The following is a 24,485-nucleotide window of genomic DNA, read 5'->3' as shown; positions in this document are numbered from 1 at the left end:
TCTCTACACGAGTTTGGACATTATTGAAAAGTTGAATATGGTTTTTATCTACTTTTTATGACATATAATAACCCTTTTAATATGCTTGTACTGTTTGGTCGATTTATGCTAATGTTGGTGGTATTTAATAACCTTACCGTTTTATATCAACTGATCAATTTGTTTTAAATAAGAGATTTAAATCAATTACGGTACTTATTGAGTTATCAAGTGAAGATATAATAAAATAAGAGATGGAATAAATCAGAGAAGTGAAGATATAATAATAAGAGATGGAATAAATCAGAGAAGTGAAGATATAATAAAAATAGAAATTGATTGCATGCGGATACTATACAAGTAATTTTTATAATTGATGAATAATAGGAATTTTTAAAAAGGTATGTTGGTTGGGTGATAAATTTAAGGTTAATTTGCTGGAAAGTTCATGTAATTTGATTAAATTCGAGTCCATCCCACAAGACCTCAAGTTTTAATCGTGATAGTATAAATCTAAATTTAATGAATTATTTAGACTGTTTTTTAAATTGCGTGAGTATCAGAATCTGATAAAATTCAATACAGTTTATTTTTTGTTCTAAATTTTAGGGCATTGACTTTTCTAATAATGCACTTGAGTTAGTTTCGTTATCGTAGGGCTTGTAACTTGTATATTCCGTGATTTTGCGCCATAATTTAGGATTTAGGCCTTCATTTTGAATGTCGCATGCCAACATGAGTATGAGTATCATGATCTCATCACAAACAATGTTACACTAAATACTAATACTACGGTGTTGCAATGACATTACGATAATATTATTATTTGATGGTAGTCCATATATTCATATAGACTATGGTATGAAAAGGATAGTAAATATTTACAAAAATGTAGATTGGCAACAGAAAAATGTGTGTCAATTAGATAGATTTGGAGGTTGGTTATTCACATCTGAGTGCACAATGTATCAATCAGATAGATTAAGTTTGAGGAAAAACTCATTGGTTCATCTCTATTTTCTTCTTTTAGGCACATGGCAATAACTCTTTATTTGATTCACTGCAGTTTTATCTTTTTCACCAAAAGAGCATCGTACATTTTATTTTCTTCCCTATTCCTGATCACTTTTCCTAATTTTTGTTTTAAGGTAGGCGCATATTTTTTTTCTAATTTATATTCATGCCACATAAATAATTCATAATTTGGGATGATTTACGAAAAGATGGCATGGATGTACCACTACCCGGATGAGAAGAATATTCAATGAAAAATAAAAAATCTATAGTTTCATTACTAGCTATGAAGAATAAAACACTAGTAGATAGATTAATCTGTTTTCTCCAAAAAGCTTTTTAGCTTCCAAAACTATCAGTACTAATTCATAGAGCTGACTTTGGCCAACGATTATATATTTCTTCAGTGCTCACAATTCCTTGTCTACCCGATCACAATTGTACTATCAAGTCATCTGTGGATCCAAATCTATTAACTCACACATCTTATTAATTTGTAAGTACTTAATTTCGACCTAGGTCCAATTTTACTGAATCCAATAAATCTGCCCCGAATTTAAAAATAAGCAAAATTAAATAGTCTGGAAATTGGGTATAGCAAAAAGAAGAAGAAGAATTTGGGTCTAGCAAGATCTAATCAAAGCCTGCAATTCCATCATCTACTACAGCTAAATGCCTAAATCTCTAAACATTAGTTTATTCTTAAATCTCTAATACACTCACTCTTCCATTTATTATATTTTCACTCAATTTACTTTATATTCTCTAACCTTAACTCTCTAAACATGATTTTCTTAAATTTTGTGTCAAAAGTAAGCCTCCTTGTAACGAGGGAGGGAGTAGTAATGTTTTTTGTTTTGAAGTTGGAGAGGGATCACACAATTGAAATGTAGGATAGCCAATTTGTCAAAATTTAAACTAAACTAAGAAAATCACTCATCGTTCATAATTTTTTACTGTACAATTTTGATAATAATTTTGTAAACTGTACTGTACATAATTCTCACAACAGGAAACTAATTATTCAGTTATAATTCGATCCAAATCCAGTAATATCATTTTAGGATCCGACCCATTTATCAAACCGACTCCCAGATATATAAATACCGAAACCCCACAATTTTGCGAACAGTTCACCGTGTACTCTGCTGAAAGAGCACAATCGCCCAAATTCATCGCACAAAATGTTGATGGAACTCCCGCGCTTAACCAATTCTCTCAGATCACCATTCGATGCCGATCAAGCGTATCTCAATCGTAAATCCTTCCTCCAAAACCTCAATCGCACTAGGTAAGTGCACGTGTAAATGTTGAAGTTGGAACCGTTGTCATTTTCGAAGTGTCTTTTCGTGTTTTGAACGATCATTGTTTGATATCACGGTGTTGTGGTTTCTGTTTGGTTCAATAGCTCTACAGCTGCGTCTGGAGAGTCGGAACTGGCGCGCAAGATCATTTATCGGTGGGATGAAGGTACTCCTGCTGAATTCCTTGGCTGTGTGTGAATGACTGTTTTGCTTGTGTAAACAGTTGCTAAACTTAGATGCATGCTTTTGTTTGTTTAAAGTTTGGAGTTCATTTCTTGCCTGTTGCTGTAGTTGTTAGTTATGCACTATGTATATTGTTGTGCAGCTTCTTTTGAGGTGCGGCAATTGTACAAGCAATTTGTGGTGGCTGTGGTTGAGTTGATGGGTGGTGAAGTGGTGTCTGAGGAGTTCCAAGAAGTTGCAATAAAGGCGTATAGGCTATTCAGTGGGACTTCTGAATCCGAAGAGGATGAAAGGGACAGAATAATTTTGTCAAAAAAGTGATGCTTTCTTCTTAGTCTTTTATATGGATGGATTGAGGAATTTACTTTTGGTGGAAGTGTTGAATGCGATATTATCCATATGAGTGTATAATCTTGATGAGCTAAGAAATTCTGGTTTAGTTTTAAGTTATTTGTTTTCATCCTGGTCATGTTATAATATGCAAATGATTTTGATACCGTTCTCAAGTATGTTGCTTGTTATCTTCTGAGATTTATATCCTTTTGAAATGCACATAAGCGCACCGACTGTGCGGTCATTGTGTTCAGATGACTGGTTATGATGCATACGTTCTTCTTTGTATGAGTGATTTATTTATCTTAAATTAAGAAGAGTATAGAGTTTGAAAACTAAAATAATCTTTGAAGACACAAAAGAGGGAAAAACTAATATTGACTCTAGGAAGACCCAACAAGATGTTAAAATAATTTTATGGTTCAAGTTTGAGATTGAACACACAGTTTATCTGGTCTCTTTTGAGTTGTCACCCCATGTTAATCTTACTCATGGTTCTAATCATGTGTTCACATCTATTAGAAAACATGGGATTCTTTATAGTCATTCTCATGTTAATTATTGAAAAATGTTATGTGATTCAGGTTAGAGTTGCAAAAACTTGTTGGTCATACTGTGTTGGATGCAAACATACTGAAAGTTGCATCACTGGTGGAGAGCCTTTCTTCTTTGCAGAACAAGGAACATGGATTTGACTATTTACCTGAACTGACGAGTGAAGGCAGTGAGGACGTGGAATTTGGAGCAGATCTTGCATTCCAACCTCCAGCTCGCTTTCTAGTGGATATTTCAATAGAGAATGGAGAAGATTTTTTGGAGGAAACTGGCGCATCATCTTCCAATCATGATGGATGGTCCAATAATCTTGGCCCTGCGAGTTCTCACACTGCTGTCGGTGCAGGTAATTATGACCTAGAGTGGTTGAGAGATGCATGCGATAGAATTGTCAGTGCTAGTACTTCACAGCTTCCTCGAGATGAACTGGCAATGACAATTTGCAGGATTCTCGATTCAGAGAAACCTGGAGATGAGGTATACAAATCATATTAATAATGCTTTGTTCTGGATGACATGAATTTATTATTCTAACTTATGTGCTGGATTCATATTGAATAATGATGTTATCGGCAGATCGCTGGTGATTTGCTGGATTTTGTTGGTGATAGCTCGTTCGAAATTGTTCAGGACCTTATTATGGTGAGGATAGCAACAGTTATTTTCATTACCATATTCCTTTTCTTACTGACTCATTTATTCAAAAGAAGCTAGTGGAAATGTGAAAAATGATGGTTGTCTGAAAAATTAAAAAATATGGGATATGGTATTCACCTACATAATATTTCTATGTAAGTATATAACAGTTTTCGTCCCGGTAGTCATCAAATAAAAACTAAGATTATGTTTGCAAGATATAATTCATATTATTGTACCTAACTAAACTGGTTGTAACCTGAATGACTGAATCACACTAATTTATAATGATTTGTTCGATCATTCTGTTATTATTGTTTTTTTCATGAACTCTCCTTTTGCATCTGGCAGCACAGAAAGGACCTTGTTGAAAGCATCCATCATGGACTTCTTGTCCTGAAATCTGATAGATCAACTTCAAACACACAAATAAAATATCCTAGTTATGCTACTCAGGTGATGATGCTATTTAGTTAATATTTCATCTTTCATAGTAGTTGAACACTTGGGCTATGAATTTTGACATGTTCAATTTTATTTGTGTTACATAGGTAACTGTTCAAACAGAGTCCGAGAAGCAAATTGATAAACTCCGGCGCAAGGAGGAGAAAAAGAATAGGCGTGGGACGGATCATGGAACTGAGAACGACTTGTCTTCGTTTTCTTTCAGTTCCTTACTTCAAGCAAGTGAGAAGAAAAATATACTTGATGATCTTGTGGGGCATGGTGATGGGGCTCAGTCTGCTGCCACTGCCCTTCCTCAGGGCACTGTGAGAAAGCATTACAAGGGATATGAAGAAGTCATTGTTCCGCCTACACCAACTGCACCACTGAAACCTGGGGAGAAGCTGGTATGTGTTATTTTAAAAAGAAGCATAATAATTTTCAGTATTGGGCTGTAAATTGTAGTTTCTTTGTACTTTCGGTTATTTTCTTTTGATTGCTTTCTGCTCCTTTGCTTGTTAACAAAGTGTGTCGCCTCTTTCAGCCAAGTTCTCAAAGCTTGGCTCCTGTGTAACTTTGTTGTTGCCTGCGGAAGTTCCATTTTCATCTAAAAAATATTGAGTTTTAATGTGTTTATGACAGATTGACATTAAGGAGCTAGATGACATAGCACAAGCTGCTTTTCAAGGTTACAAGTCTTTGAACCGGATACAGAGCAGAATATTCGAAACGACTTATTATAGCAACACAAATATACTGGTGGAGAAATCACTGTACTGTGCAATTTTAATTGGTTGCCCAGGAGGAAAGAGCTAACATGTATTGGAAACTGTTATTTTCTTGCAGGTCTGTGCACCAACTGGGGCTGGAAAAACCAACATAGCTATGATTTCTATTCTACATGAGGTGTGAATAATACCCCCTTTCTTGTTGGATGTGTGTACTTGTTTGAAATAGAAACTGGCAAGCCATCCTTTACAATGTCTGCAAACCCAAAAATAAAAAGTAATATTTTAATTGAATGTATAATTGTATGTGAAAATGCACCTTGTTTGCACTTTTACTGGTTTTTGCTATGAGATTGGGAAATAGAAAAGATAAGATGTGAGTAATAAATTGGGTGTTACTTTCCATTTTTAGCATGTGACTAATTTTGGTGGACGGACAGAAGTAGAAACATGTCGCTATTTTTTTGTGGACGGAGGGAGTATTAGAAAAAGATGCAGTGGAGGATCAGTGAAACCCCAATAGCCCATGACAGAGTACAAGATAAAATTTGCATGATATATCACACCTCTATAAGATGGGCAATCATGCTTGTCCTTGTGTAGCTTAGAGGATTGAGGGGACGAGAGCTCTGGGTAGCCTCATGTTTTGTTCTTTGATCTGTTTTGTGCTCTTTCGTACATATCAAATAGGACATATTATGTATTTGCACTTTCCTTTAGCAAAGAAGTTCCATGACTAGCTACTTATTCTGCTTGATCCTTTCTTAAGAAGTTTTCTACATACAGACACATTTAATTGCTTTGTCTGAATATTTGCACCAGATTGGACAACACTTTAAAGATGGTTATTTGCATAAAGATGAATTCAAGATAGTTTATGTTGCTCCTATGAAGGTAATTTCTTTTATTTTTCACGTGACTACCAAATATTCACCCAACTAACTATCACTATCTTGTAATGAGTTATAATGTTCAGTCTGTATTTTCTAGGCGTTAGCTGCGGAGGTCACATCAACATTCAGCCATCGGTTAGCCCCACTAAACATAACCGTGAGAGAACTTACTGGTGATATGCAACTCTCAAAAAATGAGCTTGAAGAGACACAGGTTATGCATTAATTCGAGTATCATGGTTGAATTGAATTGCTTGTGGCATTGGATAATTAAAGAACATAACTTAGTTTTACTTGCATAATTGGACAGCTCTGCGATAATTGCTCTTTTTTTTGTATTTCAGATGATTGTAACTACTCCTGAAAAGTGGGATGTCATTACTCGTAAAAGCAGTGATATGTCACTCTCCATGCTCGTGAAGCTCCTAATCATTGATGAAGTGCATTTGTTGAATGATGACAGAGGTCCTGTTATTGAAGCATTAGTAGCTCGTACTCTACGTCAGGTATGATGTGATGTATTAGTTAGATGATGTTGCTATTAAGTTGTTTACGTATGTTATACTGTGCTGTACTTCCACCTTCTGTGCAAGCCTCATTTTTTGGTGTTCCTAGAAAACACCAGTTGCATTTCTTTGACAGATAGTACTTGTTTTAGGCTTCCATGGTAATATCAATTAGAGTTCTTTTTCCTCATGTTACTCCATTTTGTATGTAATTAATAAGTAGATGGTCTGCAGACTCTGCACAACCTGATTCTAGTAGTGTCTCTTATAGTTTTCCCATATCCTATTATAAGAGCTGTGTGAAGAACTGAAGATTGTTATAAGCAATTTTCTTAAAACTTACAAATAGAAAATATTCAAACTCTAGAGACAGCTGGGAGATTTAAACTGTGTATTATGTATAGAAAGTTATGCTCCATTATTTTTTTCTAGTTTCACTTGCTATGTTTCAATCCTACCATGTGCATATAACCATAAATTTGTGGAAATCATGTTGAAGGTCTTCATCATATTGATGTCACCAAAAATTTGAAAAATAAGTTGTTTCATAATCTAAACTTGGTTTCTAGACATTATTTAGGAAATTTATTTAGAAAGAGACACATTTCCCCATTGGATGATATGTCTTCTTGTGGAGTAATTTTGTTAGATAATTCGGTTTGCTGTTTCTACAGGTTGAATCTACCCAAAGTATGATACGCATTGTTGGCCTTTCTGCCACTTTACCAAATTATCTGGAGGTAGTGTGCTAGAATTTCTCATATCATTTTCTAAAGGGAGTAAAATTCAATTTGATTTGCATTTACGGATAAACTTTGTACTTACTGATAATCTGTAAATATCCGAACTTATGCAAAATTAGGTTGCACAATTTCTGAGAGTAAATCCAGACACTGGGCTATTCTTCTTTGACTCAAGCTATAGGCCAGTACCTCTTCAGCAGCATTACATCGGGATTTCTGAACACAACTTTGCAGCTCGTAATGAACTGATGAATGAGATATGCTTCAATAAGGTTCATTCAGTACATATGTTCTATGCAGTTCAACTATTTTGGCAATTTTTGCCAGTTTTGTTGTACTAATATACTTTTTAGTGCAGGTGGTTGATTCACTAAGGCGAGGACATCAGGTTATGGTTTTTGTTCATTCGCGCAAAGACACAGGAAAAACTGCTGAAAAGCTGGTAATATGTGACATTATTTATCATATTTTTGTAATGTTTTGCTGGCTTGTTGGATGTACAATTCGGAAATGCAATACGGGCCTAAATTTACTTGTTTCTATTAACCTTTGGTCAAGCCGGAGAGTTATATGTGATCTAAAACCACCCTTCGGAATGCAATACGGGTCTAAATATTTTTTTATTGAAAACTAACATCCCGGCTTGCTAAACAGTAAGTCAATGGTATGGCTGACCATATATAGTGTTCCATTGGTTTAATATTCCATTAAGCATTTCAGATACAAGTTGTTTTGTTCTTACTTGTATGCACATAATTATATGTGCATAGACAGTAGACTTCATTTGGACAAATCATGATAATCTAGTTCCTTTTCTTTTTTCCTTCAAAAAACATTGTATTGAGATTGAAATATGTATTAAAGGCAAAAAGGGTAGGACTAAGATGTGATATCTTACTTTGAGGTATTTCAGTTATTTTAGGCATATAAATAGAATAAATTACTGATAAAGATACAACTCAACACTACTTGGGGCATTAGCATGCAGACAAGCTCGTTTGTAAGTTGGTGTGCCAGATCAAGCCTATATACTCACTACTTTATTGTTTTTATCTTGTATTTTTATACTTTAGTTCGCGATACTTTTATTATTAGTCTAGTTGAACTCAGTTGACAATTCTTATAAATATTTAATTTTTGTAGAAATGAAATTTATTTTCTAAAGGAGCTAATGAATATTCAAATTTAAATATTGAAATCTAGAATGCTTGTTTAGGTTTGATTGGACTCGAATAGGCTCGTGAGTCTTTAAGCATTCGATAAATTTAGCTTGAGCACACCCCTGCATATAATTTTGTAGTGAAAAATGTGCCTTGCCTTACACATTAGAAGGTGCAACCTTATTTGATAATAATAAATTTAATCCAGAAATAAAAAGTATGAGTACTATTACGAAGGCATGAGAAATCCCTAAAGGTGAAATTAGTCTAACTACGAATTGAACTACAGCCTCTTTAGCATTACCGGAAACAAAAATGGCCTTAAAATCTTTGTCATACACTCATTTGAGGCTCAAGGAACTCAAAACTTTACTATATCCCACACCTCCTCTGAGATTCTTCTCCATCCTCAAAGTTCCATTCAGCCGCAATAACTTAGAGTTGGAACATTGATCTCCCATGAAAGTTGGCTTTTTTTAAAAACTTGAACTGGCAAGATTCAATAAAAATAAATCATTACGAATTGAACTCCAGCCTCCTTAGCATTACCGGAAACAAAAATGGCCTTAAAATCTTTGTCAATTGTCATACACTCATTTGAGGCTCAAGGAACTCAAAACTTTACTATATCCCACACCTCCTCTGAGATTCTTCTCCCTCCTCGAAGTTCCATTCAGCCGCAATAACATAGAGTTGGAACATTGATCTCCCATGAAAGTTGGCTTTTTAAAAAAACTTGAACTGGCAAGATTCAATAAAAATAAATCATTCACCACATTTTTTAGAATCCACTGTATGCCTATTGCCTAATTCATTTAGTGACCTTTACCAATGAGTGAGAAAGAGCAACGTCGAAAGAGATGGGCAAGATCTTCAGTCTGTTTTCCTCATAAGCACACACAGTGTGAGGATAATAGACATTGGGGGAAGATGATGTAAAATTTCATTTATTGTACACAGCACAGATATATAAGTGAAATATTATTTTTAAATTTTGGTGCATTTATATAGATGGCTTATTATAGTTAAATGCATCAGTGTTTGACCTTATTGTGCGATTTAATATACAGATAGATATGGCCAAATTACACGAGGACTTCGACCTTTTCACAAATGCTTCACATCCTCAGCAGGGACTTATCAAGGCAGGGTTCTGTTGTTGATAACTTTGATATGATGTCAATTCAATGTAGTTTAGTTTTTTTGTTATATTTATCCTTTTACTTGAATTTATGCAACCCAGAAAGACGTGTTGAAGTCCAGAAATAGGCAATTGGTCCAATTTTTTGACTATGCTGTTGGCATCCATCATGCTGGGATGCTACGCGCTGACAGAGGTCTGACTGAGCGGCTTTTCTCTGAGGGACTATTAAAGGTATCTGCTAAAGTTTCTCTTCAGGGATGCTACTTTTTCTCTTATGATATTGATCTTCCTCTAATATACAATTTTTGTGCTAGGTACTCGTATGCACAGCAACTTTGGCGTGGGGAGTTAATCTGCCTGCTCATACTGTGGTGATTAAGGTTGTTCTTCTTTAATTATATTTCCAGATCAGTGTGCTATAACATGTCTTGTTTATTTAGAGGGGAAGTAGTCAGGGATGTCCATGGGATTTAGTACATCAGATTTTCACGTTTTTTTTCCTGTAATGTCTTCTCTTTCCAGTTCTTCTTGGTACTCACTGTCTTTCTTCTAGAGGAATTGTTTCCTTGCTAGATCTTTTAAAGAATCTGCTCTTAGCTTTGAAGTAATTAACTGGTTAAGTTCTCCTATATATTAACTCAGGTAAAGTCTAATCCAGAAATAAGTAGATATGAAAAATTGTTTCCTTTAGTTTATGACATGTACTTCCTTTTGCCTCCACTTTTTAATGGGATGGTAGAGAATTTAAACACTAAATTGTTCCTCCAATGCCCTTTCCTTGCGGAATCGTATCATTTTTCGCTGTACTCAGCTAACCCTATTTTTCATGTTTTGCTTCTTGCTTAGTTAAAGTTTTGTTAAGAAACTATGCTTCCTGTTGTGTTATCTTTTTTGTTGTTTGAATTTCTCCTTTGGCTTATTCAACTTGCTAGGAAATTTTGTCATCTACCTTTAAATCTCAACAGTGGAATCAAATACTTTTGCTGGAGTCAAACATACTTTATATGCATGTTGTGAGAGTTTATAATCAGCCTTGTGATGCTTTTAAGCTCGTTATGCCAGGGAACTCAAATTTATGACCCAAAGGCTGGTGGATGGCGAGATCTCGGCATGCTTGATGTTATGCAGGTGAGAGCCAACATCATGCTTGCTGCTACTTAGTTCCTTTTTTTCCATTGTGAGTGTTTCTTAGGTCTCAAGTGCTCCTATAGATATTTGGGCGTGCTGGGAGACCTCAATTTGATAAAAGTGGTGAAGGCATTATAATCACGAGTCATGAAAAATTAGCCTACTATTTGCGGCTTTTGACAAGTCAACTTCCCATTGAGAGCCAGGTATTTCCTTGTTTGTCTCTTGTTTCCACTCGTTGCAATCCAACTAGACAAAAGGAGTGATTCTGTTAGTCAATCCGTTTGTAGAAAATTCGTTTTTGTTCAGTATCAGGTTTTTTTTATATAAATACATCAACTTTCTTACCATGAGTTAAGTCAGGTTTGTACTAAAGAATAATTGTTATCAAATATCAATTGTGTTAACCACCATTTTGATAATTTATTACATGTACTTATCTTTCTGTTAAGTATGTAATTTATGTTTCCATTAAAGTAAGAGATGATTCACGAATGGCTGTAGTGATCCAAAACAATTCCATCTTGGCATGCAAGAATAGAGATGATTTAACACAGTTCAAGTAAGAACAGTAGAATCGAACTAGGTTGATGAGTGTTCACATGAGGTTCATACATTCATCTACTTGCATTTCTTATCTTCTGGTCCAATAGTTAGAAAGTATTTCTCTTATTTTTTCAAAATATTGAAACATCTTTATGTTTAGAGAAACATATCATTGTTTTTGTGGGCTCTCTATTGTCATCGACCATGATTTGTGAACATCATGGGCAAGTGACCACCAGGAGTTCAACTAATGCCTGAAATTGGCTATGACAGAAATTATGTGTGTTTGATTGCTGAAGTCATACTTAATTCCCTGTATTTTATTTGGCAGTTTATAACCTCTTTGAAAGATAACCTGAATGCCGAGGTGGCGTTGGGCACTGTAACAAATGTCAAGGAAGCTTGTGCTTGGCTGGGGTACACATATCTTTTCATAAGGATGAAAATGAATCCTCTGGCATATGGCATTGGATGGGATGAGGTATATTTCAGAGTTAATTTTCTTTTAGTTAGCATGAAAACATGCCTGTCCTTGGTCTATGTGATTTTGTGTCTAAAGTGTTCACTTTTCTAGATATATTCTAGTCCTTTCCTCCCTGGAGGCCCACTTGCTGGTAAAAAACAGCAAAAACATTAAGATAAAGGCAAAAACAATATAGATGAAAAGCAGAAAAACTACTGAGTGTGGAAGTGCTCTGTTGTTTTTCTTTTAATATGATATGGTCTAATATTGTAAACATTACCTCCTCCCCGTTTTCCTTCCCCTCTGCTTTAAATATTCATGCCACAGTTTTTGCCTTCTAAAAGCAGTCATACGTTTAATGTTATGAAGTGTTCATACTATCAGATGTATCTTGCTTTCATCATGACCTTCTCATCAAGCATTGAAGGGAGTGCTTGGTTAACATTTGGAAAATGAGGGGAACAATGTTCGATCATTGTCCCCAATATTGAGGGATATGGTTCGTTCCGAGTAATTGGGATTTTAGATCACTATTCATATAATTGTTTCTCTTATCAAATTACCACTTTGTAACCCCTATATGAGTAATCATTAGATCTGCTGCCCCTTTACTTGTGTTGCTTCATAGGACAGTTCTCTCCAAAATGATCTAAGGATATCAAAGTTATACTTTCTGGGGTTGAATTTGAACTCCAGATTACTAATTTCAAAATTGTATTTCCTCCATAGAAACATATACCAGTGGCCACTTTTACATTCATGATTCATTTGGAGGAGGCTTTTGCTTTACCTTATTACCTTCAGATTCTCTTGCGTGTGGACAGTAGTATTGATGCATATAGCTCTTGTCTACTCTTCTCCCTCTCTCTCTCTCTCTTCCTTTACATATATGTAGATACATAAAGTGTGCCCTTTCCCCCTTATTTTCCCTAAGCTAAATTAGATGTTGAAACCTGGCAGGTAGTTGCAGATCCATCACTGAGCCTGAAACAAAGAGCTCTGGTATCGGATGCGGCACGAGCTCTTGACAAGGCAAAAATGATGCGCTTTGATGAGAAAAGTGGGAACTTTTATTGTACAGAGCTTGGTCGCATAGCTAGCCACTTTTACATTCATTATTCTAGTGTCGAAACTTATAATGAATTGTTGAGACGCCACATGAATGATAGCGAGGTAAGCAATCATGATATCTACCCTTTTTCTACTTCCATTCTATGACCAAGACATTATATACTATTTTTGTGTGCACTTACCATTGTCACTTCAATATTGTTATTTCTCCAGTTTCTGTATTCACGGACCTAAACTTTTTGCATTTCTACACTCTTGCCTTTCTTTGCTACTTGCAAATTCATTTGTCTTGGGAAAGCATTTTAGTTTGTACTTCTTGTAGGTAATTGACATGGTTGCACATTCTTCTGAATTTGAAAATATTGTTGTTCGAGAGGAGGAACAAAATGAGCTGGAAACGTTAGCTCGCTCATGTCCTTTGGAAATCAAGGGTGGTCCTTCAAATAAACATGGAAAAGTGTCTATTCTTATCCAGGTTAGTGGCTGTTTCTAACTGGTTTGAGGCTCGATATAAACAATAGAACTCCCTTTGTCTCATGATTATAAAATATCTTGCAGTTGTACATATCCAGGGGTGCAATCGATTCTTTTTCACTAGTTTCTGATGCATCTTACATAAGTTCAAGTTTAGCCCGTATTATGCGAGCTTTATTTGAGATTTGTTTGCGGCGAGGATGGAGTGAAATGTCTTCATTCATGCTGGAGTACTGCAAAGCTGTGGATCGTCAAATTTGGCCCCACCAGCATCCACTCAGACAGTTTGATAGAGATATTTCTACAGAAGTAAACATACATATTGTTTACTGTTTTGCGTAATTAAGTTGAATTTTTCTAATTATTTTCTGCCTTAGATATTGAGAAAGCTTGAAGAAAGAGGGGTGGACTTGGATCGCCTATATGAGATGGAGGAGAAAGACATTGGAGCTTTAATTCGCTATGCACCTGGTGGAAAGGTATTGCTCATTGGACTTTGGTATTTTGACACTTGAACCAGATTTTGTTTCACTTTAGATCTATTAAGCTTGGGATATTGCGTGACTTCCGTTTAACTTTTCCTTGAAGTTGGTGAAGCAATACCTGGGATATTTCCCAATGGTCCAGTTAGTTGCTACAGTAAGTCCAATAACAAGAACTGTTCTAAAGGTAAATGGCAAGTTGGTGATGCTTATGTATTTTTTGAAGCTAATGAATTGTTATGAGCCACCAAAGCATCATACTAAGCAATGTTGTCTTTCATGATTAGGTGGTTTTGACCATTACACCTGAGTTCATCTGGAAGGATCGTTTTCATGGTACCGCCCTGCGCTGGTGGATTTTGGTTGAGGTGTTTCTATGCTCATTTGCTTCTTGTGTCCTTAGAAATTTAAAGGCTAATGGTTTCTCATTATGCAATGTATGGCTTGCAGAAGCTTATTTTTAGAAAAGCAAAAGGAAGGGTGTCATGTCTCTTGATTGAATCTATTTAAGCAAACCTTATAGCTGACAGGTGCAAATTTTAGGAGGGGGGAAGTTGACACATTACAAATTCAATTTTCACGACCATAAACTATATCATGCTTTACAAATCACCTTTCCTCTAGATATCTACATAGAAGATACCACTATCTATAGTCAAAGTTCAACCCATGGATGCATGAGTGTGAAGGAAGTAAAGTTATGAGTTTCTTGTTTTTCCTGAATGATTCATTAGTAAGAGTTTGAACATATACTCAATAATGCTCCTTAAACTCAGAAAATGTGTTGAAAGCCAGTGCAGATGGTTTTACTGCCGAAGTCCTTTATGTCTCCCCTAATTTTGAATATAAACTTTTTAAAATTAAGTCAACCAAGATGAAATCATAGGACGTCTTGATGTAACTTTCCTTAGCTGTCATCAATTATCATTGATATATATTTCTCATTTGGAAGGTTTTTGAGCTTATCTGTTAAAACTCTCAGCAAGCTCTGCTCTCTTTGAGTAACTGAACCAATGGTTGGTAATTTTGCTTTGTAGGATTCTGAGAATGACCATATATACCACTCAGAGCTGTTTACATTAACAAAGAAAATGGCCAAAGGGGAGCCTCAGAAGCTCTCCTTCACTGTTCCAATATTTGAGCCACATCCTCCCCAGTATTTCATCCGTGCAATTTCAGATTCATGGTTGCATTCAGAGTCTTTCTACACTATATCCTTCCAAAACCTCATGCTCCCAGAGGTGATTTTGATATTCACTGATATTTATGTTTTGAACACTATGAAGGGTTTTAATGTTAAAGCATTCTTATGTTCCTTTCAGGCTCATACGACTCATACGGAACTCCTTGACTTGAAACCACTTCCCGTGACTGCACTTGCAAATGGAACTTATGAAGCATTGTACAGATTCACACATTTTAACCCCATACAGACGCAGGTTTGTATGAAACTTGCCAGTTTCCTTTGGTTTGCCTGTTTAGACTCCCCATCCTTTGTTGTTTTTCTGCACTTTTCTCAATCTAGCTTGAGTTTTTGAGTATTATTTATTCTGACATGAGGTATTGAAATCCGACAGGCTTTTCATGTGCTATATCACACAGACCAAAATGTTCTTCTTGGAGCTCCTACAGGAAGTGGTAAAACCATATCAGCCGAGCTTGCCATGCTCCATCTGTTTAATACTCAGCCTGATATGAAGGTAGTTCTCTCAACCGATGGGTATTCTTGTGACCCAGCCAACTGAAACCATGTCATGCCTAGAATTGAAGTCAACAATAGAATAATTTCACCTTGCTCTGTCCCTTATTTGTGCTATTAGCTAACTGTTATTAACTACTACCAGTAACTTCTTTTGATAAACTAGTGGGCTAAAGTACTTCAAAACCTGCTAAGTGTCCCTCTAGGATCGATAGGTGATGAAATAAGCCGTTTTTCTATGTAGTAGGCAGTATCATCTGCTAACCTTGTATGGAGAAGCTTAACAGTGTAATATTACTTGCCTTATTGTCTTCTGTGCTGATCAATATGTTTGCCAAACCTCAACACTAGCATCGTATTTTCAAAATCTAGACTCAATACTTATAGGATTCAAACAATTCTCCTATATATTAAAGACGTTATGTTTAAATAGTATGCACAGCCACACACAAACGTTTGGTCATTTGTGAAACAATACCAGAGCCTTGTCCAGTGTGTTGTTATGTTTATGTTATTCTCCAAGAGTTCTGAATCTTCTAAACGTTCTTTTAATCTCGTCGATGATTAAGTTGTTAATTGTTACATTAATGCAGGTTATCTATATAGCACCTTTAAAGGCTCTCGTGCGAGAAAGGATGAATGATTGGAGAAAGCGGCTAGTCTCGCAGCTTGGGAAACATATGGTGCTTCATTTTCCTCTTGTATACTCAATGGTGCAAGCGTAACTAGTCTAATATGTCTTTGTTATTAGGTGGAATTGACTGGGGAGTATACTCCAGATTTGACAGCTCTGTTATCAGCTGACATTATAATTTCTACCCCAGAAAAATGGGATGGTATCAGTCGAAATTGGCATTCTAGATCCTATGTTAAGAAGGTAAAAAAATGTTTATTTTCTTTATTCAGCTGCTTCTCATTTTTCCTTCTTAGTTCTGGATTTGCATTTTGAATTTACATTAGATTATTGGCTAAGGGTTTGTTGCTAAGCATCTCTAGGTTGGGCTTATGATATTGGATGAGATTCATTTGCTTGGGGCTGACCGCGGACCCATATTGGAGGTATGACACTATGATACTTGATGTCTCTATGGCCTATATAGGGTGTAATATTTCATAGATATTTTATTTTGATATGAAGGCAAGATTTTTTTGGAATCTATGTCTAGCATTTAATAGATCTTTTATTTTAATAGGTAATTGTATCTCGAATGAGATATATATCATCACAGACAGAGCGGCCAGTTCGATTTGTTGGTCTTTCAACAGCTTTAGCAAATGCACAGTAAGTTCTAGCTATCCATTAAATGAAGATTTTAGTATGCTCTTTGAGTGTTCTTCCACTGGAAAAAATGTTGTACAGTACAAAACCACAACTTTCAAATAAAAACTGAAATTTTAACGCAAAATTTGACACCCGATCTCTCTATGTATATATTTTCACTTAAAACTCTTGGGAATTGGAACTACCAGTTACATGGTTATTTTAAACAATTGAAATAAAAAGGATAGTGTTCAGTATCCAATGTCTCCTACCTAGTTCATTACAAAACGCTTAGTCTTAGCAATATGGGTGTCATTTTGCTTGCCACAACTGAGAATTTAATTGCATTTTGGTTGTGGTAATTGGTTGTATCTTTGCGCACTTTGAATTGTGAATCTATCCAAATTAATTGGGTTTCTGTATTTTTTAGTAACTTTTCTAGAGCCACCTTTTACACCTATAAGATCTGTGAAACTTAGTGCACTACACTACATGAATGTCTGTTTTCCTATTCACGTCTTTACTCTACTATCAGATCTTTTAATCCTGGACAAGCCATCTCCTGTGGCATATCTGCATCTCATCAGATATCTGATTAGGTCATTAGAATTAACTGAAGGCATAAACGATTATGGGGCTCCTTCTGTTATTGCTTTGGAACTACTTTTTCATTCTTCCATTATTATATTTGTTATTATTTTTGTTGGATAATGAGTGTATCTTTTGCCGTGAATGTAGTGATTTGGCAGATTGGTTGGGTGTTGAAGAAATTGGTTTATTCAACTTCAAGCCTAGCGTTAGGCCAGTTCCTCTTGAAGTTCATATCCAGGCAAGCACATTACCTCATTGTTTTGTCTTCATAGAACTGCAAGAAACTTGCATATGAGATAGCACTGATGTTTAGTACTCCCTCGGTCCCGCGATAGGAGTCCTATTTGGTTATGACACGGGTTTTAAGAAATGTAAAGAAAATTGGGTTGAATAAGTTAATGGAATATGAGTCTCACTTATATACATTAGTTTTATAATAAAATGTGAGTGGAATAAATTGGTGGAATGTGGTGACCTACTTACCATTTATGGTAAATAGGACTCTTATTGTGGGACAGACCGAAATGGCAAAACATGACTCTTATTGTGGGACGGAGGGAGTAGTATGCTATCGCAACTGTATGTGCTTAAAGTTACGCAAGATTCCATGTAGGCAAATTTGGCTCCGTTTCCTATCAAAATTACTGTTCTTTCATTTTTCATGTGTCTCTTTCACTAACTAGTTCTTGTTAGCTAAATCTCACATCTATGCAATGGAAGAAGTCTATGCAAAATTGTGAACTTGGAAGGAAAATTGAACATTGGAAGGGCCAAAGGGCAATAAATAATTAATGGCAGAATAATCATTTGAAATTGATAGAAGAAGTTTGGACCTTCTATCTGATTGGCCAGGCAATTAATTCTTTGAAATTTATGTATCAAAATATTGTCCTCTTGTCAGATTATTAATTTTATATAGCTGCACAGATATCATGATTGAATTATGTAGATGTTTTGGCTTTTCAGACAGTAAGAATTAACAAATAGTTGACAACATATTATGTGATCTGGTATTTATAGCTGGCTTTGTCTTCAATTCACACAAATAAAATAGTTTTTTGCTATTAATGTTTTAGCAGGTCTTAATTTTGGCTATACTTCTATGGATGCCAAGTTTCTCTGTTTTTAGACTTGTGTCACAAAGTGAATATGATGGAAGTACTTATAATTTAAACTTTGAAGTTATCTGCCTTGTTTTCTCATCAGGGATATCCTGGAAAGTTTTACTGCCCAAGAATGAATAGCATGAATAAACCGGCATATGCAGCAATATGTACTCATTCACCAACAAAACCGGTTCTTATATTTGTGTCATCTCGCCGTCAGACTAGGCTTACTGCATTGGACCTCATTCAGGTCAGGATCTTTATGGTGCTCAGTTTCTCTGAGATTTTCTCAGCTTCTTCATTGACCCTCTCCCCCACAAAAAAAATATATATGCAGTATGCAGCTTCAGATGAGCACCCAAGACAATTCTTGGCTATACCTGAAGAATCGCTTCAGATGATAGTCTCCCAAGTAACTGATCAGAACCTTAGACACACTCTGCAGTTTGGTATTGGATTGCACCATGCAGGATTGAATGATAAGGACAGATCACTTGTTGAAGAACTTTTTGCAAACAACAAGATTCAGGCAATTATACTCAAACTATAATTTCATGTTCGGATTCTATCTACGAACTTTCTGTCAATAAATAATTATTTGTCTCTACTTCCTTTCAGGTGTTGGTCTGCACCAGTACATTAGCTTGGGGTGTAAACCTTCCAGCTCATTTAGTTATCATAAAGGTGGATCAAAATTATGGATAACTTTCCTCATCTCTCTCCTCCTTTACAAATAAGCTTACAGTGTATTGACTGCATATTGTAATATCATTTGTGTGCCTTGTCCTAATATCCACCCTGGACCATATTTTGAAGCTCTGTGGCATCAATACTAAAGTAATAAGAACACAAATTTCTATTTTTAGGAAGTAAGTTCAAGTGGGTAAAATTTTGGCTTTCTGTTTATGGTTGTGTGATATATATGTATAGAAAAGGGTTCAAATGAGAACCCTTAATTATTGTGAAAATGACCATCACAAAGATCTGTGGTGGATGCATCACCTACGTTCGAATTCCATGAAATGTGAAAATTTCTTTTTTTAATTTCACAGTGAATGTAGTTACTTTATACAATCAGTGTAGTGTTCATACGTTTTCATGGAATGCAGTTCTCACGAGAAACTACCCTTGTATGTGTGTGTGTGTGTGCGCGCGCGCTAATTGATATAGACAATGTGTATACTTAGTGTGATTGGGATCAGATATTTAAGCATACTTAGTGTGATTGGGATCAGATTCTAGAACTAGGCTTCTCCTATCCATACTAGCTTTTATACAAATCATTTATCTTCTTGTCAGCAGGGAACAGAATTTTTTGAAGCAAAATCAAAAAGATATGTTGATTTTCCAATCACGGATATTTTACAAATGATGGGTCGAGCTGGGCGGCCTCAGTTTGACCAGCATGGAAAAGCTATTATTCTAGTTCATGAACCCAAAAAAAGCTTCTACAAAAAGGCATGATATCTTATAACTGTATGCATATTATTTTATTTTATTTTTTTAATAAATAAAGTGAACTAAAACAACCCCCTCCCTGCTCTTTCCCAGTTCCTCTATGAACCATTTCCAGTTGAAAGCAGCCTGAGAGAACAGTTGCATGATCACATAAATGCTGAAATAGTTTCTGGGACAATTCGTCATAAAGAGGATGCAATACATTATCTCACCTGGACATATCTATTCCGTAGATTGGTATGACATTCTACATCAGATGATTTTAGATAGTTCTCATCTTTATGCTCTCTTTTCCTGGTTTTCTTTCACTAGTCTGTTTCTTGTTCTACATGTATCTAGCCGTTTGTCACATTTTCCAAATGTCTTATGCTTGTATCATGAAGTGCCATACCATTATGGGTGATCTATGAAGTCTCAACTAAAATATAATTCATTCAACAGAAATCACATACTACTAAACTGTAGATTTGCAGATGATACATCTCTGTTCACAACTTATATTTTTGTATGCATATCGTGCTTAAATATGGGCTATGTATTTTTATGTTTGAAAAGTGGGTTCTTTTACTGATCCCAATTAAATTGACTGATCTTTGATAAATAACATCTTCCACGGTATGCTGACATGTAATGCATTGAATAACATCAATGAATTTTGAACCAATAAACTTTGTTGTTTAATAGAGGGACTTTTGCCATCTTGTTTAGCATGCATTTATAGCTTGTTCGCTTGGGGTTGTATCGAATTGTAACTTTTTTTTTTCTCTCTATAACAGGGGGTTAATCCAGCATATTATGGCTTAGAGGACATAGATCCTGGAACTCTGAGTTCTTACTTGTCAAGGTGGAAGGAGTTTGTCTTAACATTCTTATGTTAGATTCTGCTTTTCAACTGTTGGTGGTAATTCCTGTTGTCCTATATCTTAACAGCTTAGTAGTGAGCACATTTGAGGATCTTGAAGATGGTGGTTGCATTAAAATTGAAGAAGACAGAGTGGAGCCAACGATGTTGGGTTCAATAGCATCTCAGTATTATCTTAAATACACAACTGTATCTATGTTTGCTTCAAATATAGAAGCAGACACATCGCTGGAAGTAAGTTGGCTTTTATCTTACAAAGCCTATTCTTTTCTTGTATAGTATTTTTTCTAATACTTGTATGTTTTTCTTTTTTAGGTTTTTCTCCATGTATTGTCTGGTGCTTCTGAATATGATGAGCTTCCTGTTCGACACAACGAAGTAAGTTGAATGTCATTTCTTCTTTAGCGGCATTTTGAATTTGAGGCTTTTATCTGGATCACTTAGTTTAACATTTCTAATCAATTTTATTACTGGTTTAGCATCATTTTTGAATACGAGGTTTTCCTTCTGATGTGTGTGGATCATTATGATGTAATGATCTATAGTCATTTTTATAATAATTAGTTCAGTGGATTCTCTAACTTGCTGTCCTCTTTATCATTTTAGTTTTATCATCTTTACAGAAATAGCTAGTCGAGTAAATGATATTGCTGCATAACTTACTGCAACTAAATTGCAATGTAATGAATATAGTGTTAGTTGTTCCATCACAGAGATCATACTCTTAGTAAGTGTGGACCATTTTTGTGCTTCAGTTGTTAACCTAGTTATATACATGTGTCATACTATTTGTTAAATAAAGTGATGTGACTTTTCAGAACTCGAAACAGCCGAGATCTTCATAATATTTATTTTTCTTTCTATACTTGCAAAAGATGTTTATTTTATCTAGTTTCCTAGTTGTATTGAATATAGATTTTGTTTGCTCCTGCAGGAAAACCATAATGCAGAATTGGCCAGTAAGGTTCAGTACATGGTTGACAAGAATCTTCTCGATGACCCTCATGTGAAGACAAATCTTCTGTTTCAGGTTACTGCTACTTTTTTTCAAATTACTTCTCGATGACCCTCTTGTGTACCAATTCGATTCCGATGGCTTTATATGACGTACTTTACCTCAAGATACAATTGCGACATTTTGTGCTGACAGCCTGACACTCACATGAACTGGATCTGTTTCTGACATATATGACATCGAGATGCAGGCACACTTTTCCCGAGTTGAACTGCCAATCACTGACTATGTAACAGACTTGAAGTCAGTGCTGGATCAAAGTATACGCATTCTTCAGGCAATGATAGATGTGTGTGCAAACAGTGGATGGCTCTCTAGTACAATTACTTGTATGTATCTCCTACAAATGGTCATGCAGGTAATATAATGCTATTAGTTGTGTTATAAATTATACTAATAGGAATAAGATTCTTTCCTTTAGGATGTGTACCAAAGGAGGGAAAGAAGAATCAAATCAGTTTAATGATCAATTTTTTATAATTATAATCCGATTAGCTTAAGTTATGGATTTCCTTGTATTTTTATTTTGTTTTTAATATACAGTAGTAGATTGTTGATGCATGTCTTTGAAGAATAGGATCATTCTATACCTTTGTTCTTTTCAGTTCATCGGGAAGATTTCAAATTATTCTAAGAAATGTTAACTCGTATGGAAAATGGGAAACAATAGAGAGCAGTATTTCTTAGATTTCAGAAGATCTCTCCATTGCCCTAATGTGGCCCAATTTGTCACCGGAAGTCAATCTGTTTAGTTTGACATTTAGGATTCTGCTATACCTGACAGATGTCTTTAATCCTTACATTTTCTTCTTTAGGTGTGAAATATTCCCTTCCTTATTTCTTATACCTTTTTGTGTTAAATTATCTTCTCAGTTTGATATACTGGCCGTATCGGTCAACATAGAATATCACAGCTTATATTGGTGAACAGTTGCTACATGGATGTTCTATTGTATTTTTCATATTTTTGTATTATGATAGGCAAGGTTTAAGACTTGTTGAAGCAGTGTCCTTCCATTCATAGTGGTAGTTTTTTTTGTCTAATAACGTTTTTGTTTTGTCATATTGCAGGGTTTATGGTGCGACAAAGATTCCTCCTTATGGATGCTTCCATGCATGACGGATGATCTTGTTAGTACATTGAGCCAGAGAGGAATCTTCAATGTTTTGCAGTTATTAGATGTTCCTCTGGACTCTTTACATTTTCTCACAAAAAGTTCCAATTCGCGGTTACATGAGGTTTGTTATCTGTGTGACTAAATGCGCCTCTTATTTTTGTATGATGTTGGTTGACACAATAAATGCTTTCTTGGTGTGTCTATTCTATTGCAAATGTGCAGATTTTCAGTTTTAATAATGTCAATACAAACATACTATTTCAAGGATCATAGGGAGATATTTAGTGCACTCTTGCAGGCTTGCCTGATTGTTGAAACGTATATAATATGACGGGGAAGAGAAATCCAAGCAATGACCACATACATGATTATATTGATGAGAATGAGTGTTAATATTTTTCTCCCTTTAGCTTCAGCTGAGAGTTGTGATTCCATAGTCCTTCCTCTTGCTAACTCCATCACATGATGTTGGATTTTATTCGTGTATGCTTATTGAACTCTTTTTTTGTTTAGCAACACCCTCACATTACTACTTTCTCTGTGGCTGGTATTTTCTCCTGCACAGGAACTGCAGCATTTTCCTCGCATTCAAGTGCGATTGAAGGTTCAGAAGCGCACTGCTGCTGATAACTCTGGTGCCCGTTTGAATGTGAGATTGGAAAAAACAAATAGGCATAAGAGAACAGCAAGAGCTTTTACTCCTCGCTTTCCAAAGGTCAGCCTTGCGTTTTACGTTTGTTGCCAATCATTTAGTAAGAAAAGAAAGCTGACACTGTCCTGCAACAGCTTAAAGATGAAGCTTGGTGGTTGGTCCTGGCAAATACCGCCTCCTCTCATCTATATGCATTGAAGAGGGTTTCTTTCAAGGATGTGTCGACCACAAACATGGATATCCCATCAGACGTGAAAGACTTCCAGGTAAGAGCATTGCAGCATAAATCGTTAACAACCATCGCAATACACGACCCACACATTCTCTGTGCTTTTGCCTCCCATCTAATAGACGAGCATAATTCAGATATACAAATAATCCATAATGTTCTTTTCTTCCGTTTTATTTGACTCGTTCTCCCATATAAAAGATGAACATTGTTCTGGCTATTACCATTGTTCCATTTTAACGGTAACGTTTCTTGTTCCTTAGGGTATGAAGTTGATCGTCATTTCCGATTGTTATCTTGGTTTGGATCAAGAATACTCTATTGAACAACTTGTGTAATTGATCTACCAGACGACGCTGATCATGCTGCTTATTTAAAGAGATATACACTGTAAATCAGAAGTGTTGGTACTAGAGGCAACTCAGGCAAGCCGATTCAACATTATGTGTATTGTATTTTTGTACAACTAGGTCTACTTTTATTGATCAATCGATTTTGTGTAGTGGATGTGATACTAGCTTCTTACACAAGAACTAAGATATACAGTAACTATTATCAAGAAAATACGGTTAAATTAATTTGCTATTGTATTTTGTAGTCGATATTCTTCTCCCTTTAGCAAACGAAAGTTCATTTGTTTTACACTAGAATTAATAAAAGATAAGAAATCTAGCAGTTTTTCTTAAAAGGAAGGTAGCAGTTTTCAGT

At 35.5% G+C, this 24,485-nt stretch overlaps 1 protein-coding gene across 1 annotated transcript; it reads left to right on the top strand.

Annotated features, from left to right (window-relative positions):
• Positions 1-2,142: 2,142 nt before the first annotated feature.
• On the top strand, positions 2,143-24,355 carry LOC121752487 (DExH-box ATP-dependent RNA helicase DExH14-like). The gene is made up of 49 exons (XM_042147586.1): positions 2,143-2,284; positions 2,402-2,463; positions 2,623-2,797; positions 3,398-3,845; positions 3,945-4,010; positions 4,356-4,460; positions 4,556-4,855; positions 5,091-5,207; positions 5,295-5,354; positions 5,999-6,070; positions 6,167-6,283; positions 6,414-6,575; positions 7,250-7,315; positions 7,438-7,590; positions 7,677-7,760; positions 9,549-9,623; positions 9,722-9,853; positions 9,937-10,002; positions 10,685-10,750; positions 10,834-10,956; positions 11,628-11,777; positions 12,720-12,932; positions 13,153-13,305; positions 13,389-13,613; positions 13,682-13,783; positions 13,893-13,973; positions 14,074-14,154; positions 14,824-15,027; positions 15,109-15,225; positions 15,364-15,486; positions 16,079-16,168; positions 16,237-16,362; positions 16,482-16,544; positions 16,679-16,767; positions 17,485-17,575; positions 18,544-18,693; positions 18,781-18,972; positions 19,062-19,127; positions 19,746-19,901; positions 19,995-20,138; positions 20,678-20,745; positions 20,832-20,997; positions 21,079-21,141; positions 21,698-21,793; positions 21,969-22,136; positions 22,850-23,017; positions 23,462-23,611; positions 23,683-23,814; positions 24,041-24,355. Exons 1-49 carry the CDS (start codon positions 2,178-2,180, stop codon positions 24,113-24,115), a joined length of 6,258 nt encoding a protein of 2,085 aa, XP_042003520.1. The 5' UTR covers positions 2,143-2,177; the 3' UTR covers positions 24,116-24,355.
• Positions 24,356-24,485: the final 130 nt, after the last annotated feature.

Source organism: Salvia splendens, chromosome 10, assembly GCF_004379255.2.
Source record: "Salvia splendens isolate huo1 chromosome 10, SspV2, whole genome shotgun sequence".
Taxonomy (NCBI): domain Eukaryota; kingdom Viridiplantae; phylum Streptophyta; class Magnoliopsida; order Lamiales; family Lamiaceae; genus Salvia; species Salvia splendens.
This window is presented reverse-complemented; position numbering and strand designations above follow the sequence as displayed.

Coding starts and splice junctions, on each gene's coding strand:
- LOC121752487 (XM_042147586.1), top strand. CDS start 2,178: ATGTTGATGGAACTCCCGCGCTTAACCAATTCTCTCAGATCACCATTC. Junction 7,591..7,676: donor ATGAGATATGCTTCAATAAG/GTTCATTCAGTA, acceptor TTTTTAGTGCAG/GTGGTTGATTCACTAAGGCG. Junction 15,028..15,108: donor AAAACCTCATGCTCCCAGAG/GTGATTTTGATA, acceptor TGTTCCTTTCAG/GCTCATACGACTCATACGGA.